This window comes from Dryas octopetala, chromosome 3 (assembly GCF_963921425.1).
Source record: "Dryas octopetala chromosome 3, drDryOcto1.1, whole genome shotgun sequence".
Lineage (NCBI taxonomy): Eukaryota > Viridiplantae > Streptophyta > Magnoliopsida > Rosales > Rosaceae > Dryas > Dryas octopetala.
In genome coordinates this window covers 17,698,892-17,712,261 of record NC_141368.1, presented here as the reverse complement: position 1 = coordinate 17,712,261, position 13,370 = coordinate 17,698,892, and the positions used below count along the sequence as shown (strand labels likewise).

General features: G+C 35.6%; 2 protein-coding genes and 1 long non-coding RNA gene across 6 annotated transcripts; 2 read left to right on the top strand and 1 right to left on the bottom strand.

Moving 5' to 3' along the window:
• The first annotated feature begins 1,188 nt into the window (after window positions 1-1,188).
• LOC147291483 (uncharacterized) lies at window positions 1,189-3,809 on the top strand. 2 transcript variants are annotated; one of them, XR_015121142.1, is made up of 5 exons: window positions 1,189-1,477; window positions 1,585-1,791; window positions 2,737-2,869; window positions 3,283-3,353; window positions 3,751-3,809. It is a non-coding gene; the product is annotated as an uncharacterized LOC147291483 (long non-coding RNA). The 2 variants fall into 2 exon arrangements; XR_015121141.1 differs by lacking the exons at window positions 2,737-2,869; window positions 3,283-3,353; window positions 3,751-3,809 and adding an exon at window positions 2,290-2,337.
• An 872-nt stretch (window positions 3,810-4,681) lies between these two features.
• On the top strand, window positions 4,682-6,662 carry LOC147291482 (uncharacterized). 3 transcript variants are annotated; one of them, XM_086236387.1, is made up of 4 exons: window positions 4,682-4,962; window positions 5,082-5,145; window positions 5,975-6,088; window positions 6,173-6,662. In XM_086236387.1, exons 3-4 carry the CDS (start codon window positions 5,981-5,983, stop codon window positions 6,470-6,472), a joined length of 408 nt encoding a protein of 135 aa, XP_086092513.1. In that variant the 5' UTR covers window positions 4,682-4,962; window positions 5,082-5,145; window positions 5,975-5,980; the 3' UTR covers window positions 6,473-6,662. The 3 variants fall into 3 exon arrangements, with proteins under 3 accessions (XP_086092513.1, XP_086092511.1, XP_086092510.1); XM_086236385.1 differs by having other exon boundaries at window positions 5,076-5,145; XM_086236384.1 differs by having other exon boundaries at window positions 4,683-4,962; window positions 5,070-5,145.
• A 2,254-nt stretch (window positions 6,663-8,916) lies between these two features.
• LOC147291481 (disease resistance protein RPV1-like) lies at window positions 8,917-12,921 on the bottom strand. Its single transcript, XM_086235952.1, has 4 exons — window positions 12,749-12,921; window positions 10,609-11,171; window positions 9,384-10,494; window positions 8,917-9,201 (listed from the first exon to the last, which is right to left on the bottom strand). The coding sequence occupies exons 1-4, from the start codon at window positions 12,752-12,754 to the stop codon at window positions 8,917-8,919; spliced, it is 1,965 nt and encodes a 654-aa protein (XP_086092078.1). The 5' UTR covers window positions 12,755-12,921.
• Between the last annotated feature and the right edge of the window lie 449 nt (window positions 12,922-13,370).

Here is a 13,370-nt window from a genome sequence, read left to right as displayed (position 1 = left end):
ACGTTTTTTGCTTGGCTAATTTGGTTACCATTTTCTTGAGGATTGGTTCAAGAAAATGGTAACTTGGATGAAGAAAATGGTAACTTACCATCTCTTGATCCAAAGTTACCATTTCTTGAGGAAAAAAATTAAGAAAATTGTAACTTTGATCAAGGTTGAGATTGGTTACCACATTCTTGAACCAAGTTACCATTTTCTTGATCAAATGATCAAGAAAGTGGTAACGTTTTTTGCTTGGCTGATTTGGTTACCATTTTCTTGAGGATTGGTTCAAGAAAATGGTAACTTGGATAAAGAAAATGGTAACTTACCATTTCTTGAGAAAAAGTTACCATTTCTTGAGGAAAAAAATCAAGAAAATGGTAAGTTTGGTCAAGCTTAGGCTGAGTTACCACTTTCTTGAACCAAGTTACCATTTTCTTGATCGATTGATCAAGAAAGTAGTAACGTGTTTTGCTTGGCTGATTTGGTTACCATTTTCTTGATGTTTGGTTTAAGAAAATGGTAACTTTGATCAAGAATGTGGTAACTTACCATTTCTTGAGAAAATGTTACCATTTCTTGAGGGAAAAAATCAAGAAAATTGTAACTTTGGTCAAGATTGGCCTTTGTTACCACATTCTTGAACCAAGTTACTATTTTCTTGATCAAACGATCACGAATTTGGTAACGTGTTTTGCTTGGCTGATTTGGTTACCATTTTCTTGATGGTTGGTTCAAGAAAATGGTAACTTTGATCAAGAATGTGGTAACTTACCATTTCTTGAGAAAATTTTACCATTTCTTGAGAAAAAAGATCAAGAAAATGGTAAGTTTGGTCAAGATATAATTTTGTGATTGCATGTTCAAACCGGATTGGCAAACAGGAGCTAGTTTTTAATACTCAGAGAATGCAATTGCCTTTTCATCTATGTACAGTTGCATGCGTAGGTGGTTACCACATTCTTGATGTGAATTTACCATTTTATTGAATTTAAGATCAAGAAAGTGGTAACTTGGGTTTTAGGCAGTTTTGTGAAGTTACCACTTTTTTGATGCATCCCTCAAGAAAGTGGTAACTCATAGTCAAAATTTGGTAAGTAACCAAATCTTGACAGAGTTACCACTTTCTTGAGGGATGCATCAAAAAAGTGGTAAAACCCAAATCACACAGAACTTCCGCTCATTTCACTCTCCATTCAAAATAAATAACGTAGCCTCACCCAGACCCTCGCTCGCCGCCCTCGACTCTCTCTCGCCGTCCTGGCACTGTCGTTCAATCCTCGCTTGGCCACCCTTTCGCCATCCTCCCACCAAAAACGCAGAAAACTCAGAAACCCATCCTAGCACGTCCATCGCCCATCATACCAGAAGACTCAGACCCTCTCTCACTGAGTTTCGAAACCTAGAAACCCAGAAAACTCACTCAGACTCTTTCTCTCACCGAGTTTCGATCTCTCAGAAACTATAAAACTCCGACTCTGTCTCTCTCACCCAGGTTAGGGCTTCGATTTGTTTACATTTGATTTTGTAGATTTATTCATATGTCAAACTCTCTATCTCTTTCATGAATTTAATATTTGGATTTTGAACTAATTTATGCAGGCTCAACAGGCACTTGCAGCAATTTAACTGAAGCCAAGACACGTTGAATGACAAATATTTCTGCGCAGGGATGACCTGTGTTTATGCAGGTTGAATTATGTGATTTGTCAACTTCAATCCCAAATCCCTTTTATCCCTGTGCACCACTGACATCTGGGAAGCAGAGTATGAAAACAAATTGGCACTGCTAAATCAAAAGGAGAATCGGTATATTCATTTTTCTAAGGTTCTCCTCTGTGTGTTTGTTTTTGTTAGGAATAAGTTTGACTATGACTATGCACAGGGGACAATTACATGCATTAGTTTTATTAAAGAGTGGACAATTTAGGAATATATGAAGGATTATCACAGTGCACACCTTTATTTCTTTACTATTGATTCTGAATATCATCTTTTCTTTGACCTCTGATATATGAAGGATTACTACCTTTCCAATTAATTGATTGCGTACTATTTTTTCGTGTGGCAATAAGAGTTTTTTCATTTGTAGTGAATAGTTATAGCTTTCCCTTTTTTCTGTTTAATTTGTGCAAGGAAAAAGAAAAGTGGGGTTTGTTTTTATGCTCTTTTTCTTTTCAAAATCTTGGAAAGGGGGGGGGAGGAGGAGTACGTAAGTGGGGCTGATTTGTTAGGCTATTTTATTTTCCATGAAGGTTTAAAATTAGATATACTTTACGATGATGAGGTTCCGTTGAAATTATTCAGAAACTTGATCAGGTGGAGAGCAATATTTCTAAATAACTGGAAGGTATGAGATCATGCGTAGGATGGGTTTGTTGAGCACCCTTGTAGGCTGGGTCTACAATTCATATGATGACATCCATAAACTGGAAATGCATGCACTGTTTAGCTTTTCCACTTTTTTTTGGGTGTCAATATTCATTAACTAAAATTTGCACTAGTTGAAAGACAGTATTGCTTTAGGGAGAACAAATTGAAAGTTTTACTTTAACTTAACTTTAAAGCCCATGGTACATTTTGAAGCCATGGTAGACAGTCAAGTGAGATGTATATGTTCTTATTGAAATTATCCTGTTACTATATTGTGTCTACCTAATCTTTTTACGTAAAAAGTAATCTTCTTTTCACTAAATGTTTTTACTTTTATGCATCTCTTAATCAAAATTTGTAATTATCTATTAAATCTTGCAGGTAGCATCCTTCAAGCACACAATTGCTAAAAAAGATGAGAAGATTGAGTGATTGCTGAAGGTCAATAGTAATGTCTATTGATTGACATGACTTTCTCTTCATTATGAAGCCTAGAGTCTCTTTCCTCTTGCAGGTTTTTTTTTTTTTTTTGGATTCTCATATCTTTTATCAATGCAATAATTTCTTTGCTCTTGCAGTTGTTAACTTGTTGCAATATATTATGAAACATTTGACTGCTTCATTTACAAACTATGAAATAGGACTGTATTAGATAGCTTCTAGGAAGTGTATGTATGTGCAGTAAAAATATCTTAAATATGTCCTTTTTTTTATTAAATGAAATCATTGTCATTTTCTGGAATTATATGGAAGTTGGACTTTTACCTTGATTATTCTTGTTTCAGAATTTGTACATAGAAAGTTTCACTTCTTGGGATATCTATTCATCTTATTGAAGACACTTTGTCGAATTACATATATATAACCACAACGTTTGTAGTTTTTCAATTGACTAGTGCTTGCATGTTCTGTTTACTTGTTTAATAGGAACACTGACTTCCACATTTGAGAAATAGATTTCACATCTAGACAATTGGCAAGAGGAGGTCTACCTGAAGGTACTATCTCTCTCTCTCTCTCTCTCTCTCTCTCTCTCTCTCTCTCTCTCTCTCTCTCTCTCGCTCTCTCTCTCTCTCTCTCTCTCTCACTCCCTCTATCTCTCCCTCTCTCTCTTACTTTGAGAATTTATGGTGACTGTCTTTTCTACTATCTATTTGGGTAGTGTTGTGAAGATATACAAGTTGTAAGAGCGATTGCTTACTTAATATGAAATATAAGTAGGAATAATCTGTTTAGTATAAAAGTCTTAATTCACAATTTTGTATTATTTTCTTAGTATAAAAGTCTTAATGTGTTTAATATAAGTAGGAATAATATGTTTAGTATAAAATCAAGTATATTATGATTAAGTGAATTCATTGTTTCCATCCATGTTTGTTTTGGTTGAAATTGCAGGATGTGTTCAATCTATTTCCAAATTTCAATGTGGCTGAGTTAATCTAGGCATGCATTTGCAGGTATACAAGACATCACATGGTCGCATTTTAGCTTATGAATTTATGAACTCGTTACGTGCTGTTTTTCTGAGTTTGTTCGTTACTCGCATACAAGAAATCACCCAGTGGCTAAATCTAGCCAAATCCCAAAGCATATATATGTGTAATAACAAAAATTCATAACCACAAAACATATGTTTTATATAAATTGTAAAACATATCTAAAGCAATAAATGTAATAAAAAAATCGAAAGTGGTAACGTGTTTTGCTTGGCTGATTTGGTTACCATTTTCTTGAGTATTCGTTCAGGAAAATGGTAACTTCGATCAACAAAATAATAACTTACCATTTCTTGAGATTAAGTTACCAATTCTTTAAAAAAAAATTTAAACAAATGGTAAGTTTGGTGAAGATTAAATTTTGTGATCGCATGTCCAAACCTGATTGCCAAACAGGAGCTCGTATTTAAGGCTTGTAGAATGCAATTGCATGATGGTCGGCATACAGTTGCCTGTGTACGTGGTTACCACATTCTTGATGTGAAGTTACCATTTTCTTCAATATAAGATCAATAAAGTGGTATCCTGGGTTTTAGGCAGTTTTGTGAAGTTACCACTTTTTTGAGGGATCCCTCAAGAAAGTGGTAACTCTTGGTCAAGATTTGGTAAGTTACAAAATATTGCCTGAGTTACCAGTTTCTTGAGAGGTGCATCAAAAAAATGGTAAAACCCAAATCACACAGAATTTCCGCTCAGCTCACTCTCGATTCAAAATAAATAACCTAGCCTCACCCAGACTCTATCTCGCCGCCCTCGCCCTCTGAGGCCCTCACCTTCTGACTGAATCCTCGCCCTCTTGCCACCCTCGATCTCGCCATCCTCTCACCGAAAACTCAGAAACCCATCCCAGAAAGATCAGACTCTCTCTCGCCGTCCTGGCACTGTCGTTCAATCCTCGTTGTCGCCACCCTTTCGCCATCCTCCCACCAAAAACGCAGAAAACTCAGAAACCCATCCTAGCACGTCCATCGCCCATCATCCCAGAAAACTCAGACCCTCTCTCACTGAGTTTCGAAACATAGAAACCCAGAAAACTCACGCTCACTCTCTATCTCACCGAGTTTCGATCTCGCAGAAACCGTAAAACTCAGACGCTGTCTCGCTCACCCAGGTTAGGGCTTCGATTTGTTTACATTTTTTTTTGTAGTTTTATTCATATGTCAAACTCTCCATCTCTTTCATGAACTGAATATTTGGATTTTGAACTAATTCATTCAGGCTCAGAAACAGGCACTTGCAGCAATTTACATTGAAGCCAAGACACGTTCAAGTTTGGTTTCAGAACAGGAGCAAGGTAAGATTTCCATATATCAAATATGCAGATATGCTTATATTTGTTTTTGGGATTTTAAAAACAAATAATAAAAAAATCACTTACACAAGCGTATTAGAAAGCTAGTATTTTCTAAACGAATTTAGTAAACTAAGTTGTGAGATTGGTTGCTTAATGTTATGGATTTCATTTATGGCAGCTTGATACCTGGTTCCTAACTTGTGAGTAATTTAGTAAACTAAACTGTTATTGGTTGCTATACTTGCTTGCTGTGTTATTGGTTAGGAATTTTAAAAATTTATTGTTAATAAAAACAAGTGATGAGAGTTGTAGAGCTGAAGTAGTCCCAACAGGGGCTGCGGCGGCTACCCCTCTTCAATCTAGTACGGAAGTTACTCAAAATAAGCAAAACGTGGGATTTTTTCTCTTTTTGATCATCTCCCTGCCCTTGTACTTGTTTTTGCTGTAAAGGTTGGGTATGTATGTAATTTGTTTGTTTGGAGTTTGTTTTTAATTTTTTTGTGCATGTGGTCGGTTTTTTTTCTACTGTCATACACGCGGATGTCAAGTTATTTAGTCTTGGGAGGACAGATATCCATTTTAGGTTCTCCCATTTCAGGAAGGAGTTTGCAAAATGTTTCGTGAAAACAAAATGAATGGCCATAAAAAGAAAGAAGAAAAAGCTTCTTGAAAAGACTATGATTTTTCATTCAAAAGCATTATTATCTTGCTGCAGTTGAATATTGGAAATTGCGTACATGGTGTGTTATGGATCAAAATTTCACATTGTTAGGTATTTTTCCATAATATGTTTGCAAAGAATAAAGACAATGTGTTTTTGTGCAAGTAGGAACATATGGCCAACGACTTAGGTCCACGGTGCTTAGTTTGCAATGGTTCAATGCAATATATTGCCAATTTTGAAGGTAATCAACGTCCAGCCTGGGGATGCGAAGGGACTAATGTAAGTGAACGTTGTTGTTAAGTTTGCCCAATCCTTAAAGCAACGAAAACATTGAAATGTCATAATGCATGTGTTTTGTATTAGGGTAAGGCTGACTGCCATGGCTGGATATGGGTAGATGAGTACAGTAGCTGTGGATTCACAATTGTTTCGGCATCACAACCACCCAAAGATACCGGAGTGTCAAATGTTGCGGATTCATCACAAGGGTCAGCTGCCCCTGATTTATCTCAACAGTCCAGACCACTGGATTTGGTGGATGAAGAACCTGGGAACGACTATCATTCAGAGTCATCGCCGGACTGCACCCCTGCCAATTGGCGTCCATGGTGGCCATCTGACTCATCGTGGTCACCTGATCCTGATGACATTTACTCCCCGTAATAACGAATGTAATTATAATGTGAAAAACTGGTCGTAACGTCACCAAACTTGGCAGGCTACAATTGGGAGGCTTTTTGCAGTTACTCTTGATTAATTTTGCAGTTTTCATGTAGTGATAATTGCTTCTTCGGTATCTGCTTGGTTATTGTTGTACTAAGACTCAATCTAAGTACTATGGATGAAGTGTATGCTTGGCCATTTTATTTTATGCATTTTGTTCGTTCTGTTGTTTATGGATGTGAGTAATGTGACTGTGTGTATGAATACGTGGCTGCATTGTTTGGTAAATAAATGACGTAGCGGTGTGCATCCTGAAAATTATGACAATTAAGTTATTGAGACGTTAATAAGTTTATGTTCGTTAGTAAATATTCAGGCACTCCAACTTAAACTAGCAGAGGATAATTGGGTATGTTAGACTAGACAAATACATTCATTTAAGAAGAGATGCTGAAAAACATATTGTCATGGGCAGGGGCTTGCCTCCGTAATAATATGCCTTATAGGAACCTCAGTTGTGCACGAGGATGCAGTAGACCTATCATTCAATACCAGGCAGAGTAAACGTGTCCAAGAAGGAGGCAGATTCTTCAACAGATGCTGCCTCCGGCGCGTTTCCAGACTAGTCAAACTGTGTAATTTTAGATTGCATGTCAAAACCGGATTGCCAAACAGGAGCTTGCATTGAGTAGTCTGAGAATGCAATTGCCCTTCCGTCTATACACAGTTGCAGTGCGAAACGTTTTATGGCCCAGTGATTCCGTTACCATTTTCTTGAGATTTGGTTCAAGAAAATGGTAACTTGAATTAAGAATATGGTAACTTGGTATATAACTATAGAAGCAGTTTTGTTCAGAATTTTGGATTGCATGTCCAAACCTGATTGTCAAACAGGAGCGTGTATTTAGAAGTCTAATAATGCAATTGCCTTTTCGTCTACACGCAGTTGCAGTGCGAAACGATTTTTGGCCCAGTGATGAAATTACCATTCTTTTGATGTTGGGTTCAATAAAATGGTAACTTGGATCAAAAAAATGGTAACTTACAAATTTTTGACAAAAAGTTACCATTTCTGGAGAACAAAAATCAAGAAAATAGCAACTTTGGTCAAGGTTGGGCTTGGTTACCACTTTCTTGATCAAAGTTACCATTTTCTTGATCAAACGATCAAGAAAGTGGTAACGTTTTTAGCCCCACCGATTTGCTTACCAGTTTCTTGAGGATTAGTTCAAGAAAATGGTAACTTGGGTCAAGAAAATGGTAACTTACCATTTCTTGAGCTAAACTTACCATTTCTTGAGAAAAATAATCAATAAAATGGTAACTTTGGTCAAGATTTGGCTTGGTTACCACATTCTTGACTGCGGTTACCATTTTCTTGATCGAATGATCAAGAAAGTGGTAACGTTTTTTTGCCCCACTCATTTGCTTACCATTTTCTTGAGGTTTGGTTCAAGAAAATGGTAACCTCAATCAAGAAAATGGTAATTTACCATTTCTTGAGCTAAAGTTACCATTTCTTGAGGAAAAAAAACAAGAAAATGGTAAGTTTGGTCAAGATTGGGCTTGGTTACCACATTCTTGAACCAAGTTACCATTTTCTTGATCGAATGATTAAGAAAGTAGTAACAACACTGATTTGGTTACCATTTTCTTGAGGATAGGTTCAAGAAAATGGTAACTTGGATCAAGAAAATAGTAACTTACCATTTCTTGAGAAAAAGTTACCATTTCTTGAGAAAAAAAAACAAGAAAATGGTAACTTTGGTCAAGGTTGGGCTTGGTTACCACTTTTTTGATCGAAGTTACCATTTTCTTGATCAAATGATCAAGAAAGTGGTAATGTTTTTTGTTTGGCTGATTTGCTTACCATTTTCTTGAGGATTGGTTCAAGAAAATGGTAACTTGGATCAAGAAAATGGTAACTTACCATTTCTTGAGAAAAAGTTACTATTTCTTGAGGAAAAAATCAAGAAAATGGTAACTTTGGTCAAGATTGGGCTTGGTTACCACATTCTTGAACCAAGTTACCATTTTCTTGATCGAACGATCAAGAAAGTGGTAACGGTTTTTGCCCCACTGATTTGTTACCATTTTCTTGATGTTTGGTTCAAGAAAATGGTAACTTTGATCAAGAAAATGGTAACTTACTATTTCTTGAGAAAAAGTTACCATTTCTTGAGGAAAAAAATCAAAAAAATGGTAATTTTGGTCATGATTGGGCTTGGTTACCAGATTCTTGAACCAAGTTACCATTTTCTTGATCGAATGATCAAAAAAGTGGTAACTTGGTTTGAGGCAAGGTTTTAGTTACCATTTTCTTGATGTTTGGTTCAAGAAAATGGTAACTTCGATCAAGAATATGGTAAGTTACCAAATCTTGATCAAGAGTTACCATTATCTTGAAGGATGCATCAAAAAATTGGTAAAACTTGTTTACCAGTTCAGCAGGTTATCAATTTTTTTTTTTTTTTTTTTTTTGGTGCAGGCATTGCATGCCTGCTGTCATGATAGAAGGTCCCCAATGGGCATCTTTCCCAATGAAAATATCTAAGGGCATCAGGAAGACACTTAAGACCTTGATCAGGGACGTACACTCTAGAGCCACCACCAAAGTTATACAATTTTAGCAATCTTAGATTATACATTGTTTTGAAGACTTTACGACCCAAATATAGCTCTTCAATCTTAGACATGTCTAAGAATATTGCTTCAACTTTATTAGTTCCCTGGCAATCAAGAGCAAAGTATATATAAATGAGCATACAATAGACAAAAAGATAAATAAATAAATAAATATATTACTACATACTACATTTGTAGAAATATCTAACTTCTTTATTGAAAATGTGCTTTTTCTATGCAAAATTCAAGCAAATTTTCAAGAAAGGCAAAGACATTTGGCTCTTACTGTCTTATTTTTCAGTACATGATAGGCCTCCTCAGCAGTCCAAATTATATCGCGTCCTCCTGGCTCTTTCTTATCTTGCTCACGAACAATTTCCCAACCCATTTGTTGTACAAGATCATGCATCCCTAGGTGGTTATTTGTTATTGATATGAGAGACATATCAACGAGAACACGAATGCCTCCACCTGGAACGACATCACATAAATCTAACATTCTTTTTGCATAATTTATATCCTTTCCTTTATATAAGCACGCAATATACAAAAATATCTTCTTCTCATCTTGACCTAAATTATGATAACTTATTCTCAACACTTCCATAATATCCAGGTTAGAATCTTTTCTCAATTTACTCAATTCACTTTCCCATTCGTCTTTGTTGTTGCAGTGAAGGAATGAGGAACCCAAAACTTTAAGAGCTAATGGAATTCCGTTAGCATAATCTACCACCATTCTCGACAACTCTGTATATTCTTCCGTAGTAGAGTTATTTTCGAAAGCATACAACTGAAAGAGCTGCAGAGCATCATCAAAATTTAATCCCTTAACCTCATATATCATATCATCATCAACTCTTTTCCTAAGTAGGCGCCTATTTCTTGTTGTTACAATGATTCTAGTTCCACTTCCCAACAATTTTTTAGCTAGTTCATCATCTCCAACTAAAGATTCTAATTGACTTGAATTGTTCACATCATCAAGAACAATGAGGGCCTTTGTACGGAGAAGCCTCTCTCTAACAAAAGGTGATCCTATAGATGGACTGCCGATACTTAGATGTTCATCCTTTAGTAACTTACGAAGAAGTTCATTTCGCAAGTAATTTAGTCCAAGTTTCTCTGATTCTTCCCTAACATTTGCAAGAAAACAGCAAGCATCAAATTTGGAAGAGAGTCTATTATATACAGCACCAGCAAGGGTGGTCTTGCCAATACCACCCATGCCCCAAATGCCTATAGTGCGAACATCTAGTGAGTCAATGCACAACAACGATTCAATATTCTCAATGTTTTTTTCAATTCCAACCAGACCCTTTAAATCACATGACGATTCACAATTCAATTTTGTCAAAATATCTTTGATAACTGTCTCAACTAGTTCGGACTCAGGCCTGAAATATATGAAGGAAAAGACAAATCATAGTTTGTAAGTATAATATATACATCTCGTAAGTAACCTTCTCTCAATCAAATTAATGATCATAAGTAGAAATTAAGAGAGTTACCTGATTTTTTTAGAATCAGATAGATTGGCTGCTTTTGTCAAAGCATCCTTCCACTCGCGCAGCATGTGATTGTCCTTGTCCTTGAAACGTTGTTCAAGTTGAGCAAATGCAACAGCATAACTCCCCTCCTGTTTCCTTACATGCGATGGATCGATGCCGCAAAAAACAGGTATAACAATCTGTCCATATCTTTCCCTACACCGGAGTATATGGACAAGTTCATCTAAGCACCACGTGGAAGAAGCATAGTTTTTTGAGAAAATGATCACCGAAAGCTTTGATTGCTCGATTGCTTTGATTAGGGCAGGTGAAATTTCATCTCCTCTCTCAAGTCTGTCATCTATATAGGTTTCGACTTTCTTGTCACGCAAAGCTTTATGAAGATGGCTGGTAAAATAATCGCGAGTGTCCACACCTCTGAAACTAAGAAACACATCATACTTTTCTTGAGGGTGGGGGATAGCAGAAGAAGACTGCGCCATATTCATCAAACGCTTCCTTGAGACAGAATCTGAATTAATCATCAAACGCTTCCTTCTTGAAGATGAAGAAGATGCCATATTCTAAAAACAAAATTAAGTGGTTTCATTAGAAGCAGGGACTTACAAGCAGCAGATAGAAGAAGAAGCAACAGCCATATTCATTACCTACAAATCCATATTTATAAACATGCAAATAACCCTCCTATATAATAATTTGTAATTGACTATATATATAGATTTTATGCATATATATATATACAGGCTCCTTCTGTTGAGGTATACCTCAACTTATTTATGTTGAGGTATACCTTGTTGGGGCCCACACGAGTCCTTTTGTGTCGATCCGAACCGTTCAATTTTTACATCTCCATAGATAGATCATCCTTGCAAAAAATTAGCCAAATCGGAAATCATTTGCCTATCTAACTTTGATCAAATAAATGGACGAACCAAATATTTTCGATAAAACCGTCCATTTGTTTTATCAAAGTTAGATAGGCAAATGATTTCCGATTTGGCTAATTTTTCGCAAGGATGATCTATCAATGAAGATGATCCTTGCGAACGGTTCGGATCGACACAAAAGAACTCGTGTGGGCCCCAACAAGGTCATACCTCAACATAAATAAGTTGAGGTATACCTCAACAGAAGGAGCCTGTATATATATATATATATATAAAGAAGAGTGCTCTAAAACTAATTGGTTAGTAAGTTAATACGAAGCTAACCATGCTTTTAGACCCACCACATAATTAATCTCATAATCTGAACCGTCGATTTTTTAGGCCCTACTTCAAAGATCATTATTGTAAAAACTCAACTAAGTTAAAAATCATTCAGTCATCTAATTGTGATTAAATAAATAAACGAACACTGTTTTCGATAAAAGCATATGAATAGTTATTATTATAATCAAATTGCTAAATAGATTTCGATTTTAGAGATTTTTTAGAGAGAAGATCTATGAAGTAGGGTCTAAAAAATGGACTGTTCGGATTTTGAAATTATATTGTACTGTGGGCCCAACATGGTGGTTAGCTTTATACATATATGGGACAAAAATGTTCTTTGTCCCTGTGTTTTACTTAAAAAACAAATTTGGTCCCTGTGGTTTCAAAATTCGACGTGTTTTATGTTTTTTGCAATCTTAGGACAATTTTAAAAAACTAAAAATTTCAATTTGGAGATAAATTATCCATTTGTTTTTAAGAAATATTTTGTTGGGGGATTAAAGGACCATCTTTTTGGTATTCTAAAACTAATTTCAGTTTTCATTTTTTGTATTTATTTGCTAAAGAGATTGATCGAGGGTCACAAAATTTTTTGGGTTTGAACTATAAGTTTTCGATTTCTTTAAATATTTGTTTGAAAATTAAATTAAAGGTTATAAACATGTTTTTTGGCCAAAAAATTATTAAGATTGCAAGTTTAAGCAAGTTATTAGTTTCAATTTGAGAAAAAAATGTCATGCATGAGTACCAAATTAATGTCTAAGATTGCAAATAATATAAAACACGTACAATGACCAAATGTGGAATTTAAAACCACAAGGACCGAATATGTTTTCGGAGTAAAACACAAGGACCAAAATTATTTTTTTCCCTATATATATATATATATTCAAAATGAGATATGTGAAAAACAAGTTTGAGATTACCTCCATGCAGAAGAAGCAAGTTACGGATGGAGAGATTAACTAAGAGAGCAACAAGTTGCACCTCAGGAAGCAAGCTAGCTAGAGAGAAAACGTGCGAGTAGAAAGAAAGAAGTTTCAGAGAGATGAAGTAGCAGATATCACTAGATCAGACTCATCAGAGCTTATATGGCCTTCCCTTTAGCTAACAATTAATTGTATTTGTGTGGATGGGAATTCTTTTAAAGATGAGGTGATTGATTTTCCACTGAAAGGAGAAAGAAGTTAATACTTTGTGCCAAAAGAAAAATAAAGAATAATAATTTGTATAAAAAAAAAAAAAGGTACAAAATAATGGTGGTGGGACCTTGGGCTTCTAGTGGAGGACTAAGGCCCCGTTTGGGATTGCGGTGGAAGACCCAAAAGCTGCTGTGGATGACAATTCTCAATCACCTACAACAGTTTTGGTGTTTGGTAAAAAAATAAAAAACTGTTTTTCCCCACCATTCTCAACTCTTCACAGCAAAAACAGAAAGCAGGTTTCTAGGTGCTTTTGAAAGCTGCAGTGACTCACAGCAACAATGAATATTTTATTTTACCCATAATACTCTCATTGATTTCTATAATTTTTTATTTGTTTATTTTA

Coding starts and splice junctions, on each gene's coding strand:
- LOC147291482 (XM_086236387.1), top strand. CDS start 5,981: ATGGCCAACGACTTAGGTCCACGGTGCTTAGTTTGCAATGGTTCAATG. Junction 6,089..6,172: donor GGGGATGCGAAGGGACTAAT/GTAAGTGAACGT, acceptor GTTTTGTATTAG/GGTAAGGCTGACTGCCATGG.
- LOC147291481 (XM_086235952.1), bottom strand. Junction 10,495..10,608: donor TCTGATTCTAAAAAAATCAG/GTAACTCTCTTA, acceptor CATATATTTCAG/GCCTGAGTCCGAACTAGTTG. Junction 9,202..9,383: donor ATGTACTGAAAAATAAGACA/GTAAGAGCCAAA, acceptor CTTGATTGCCAG/GGAACTAATAAAGTTGAAGC.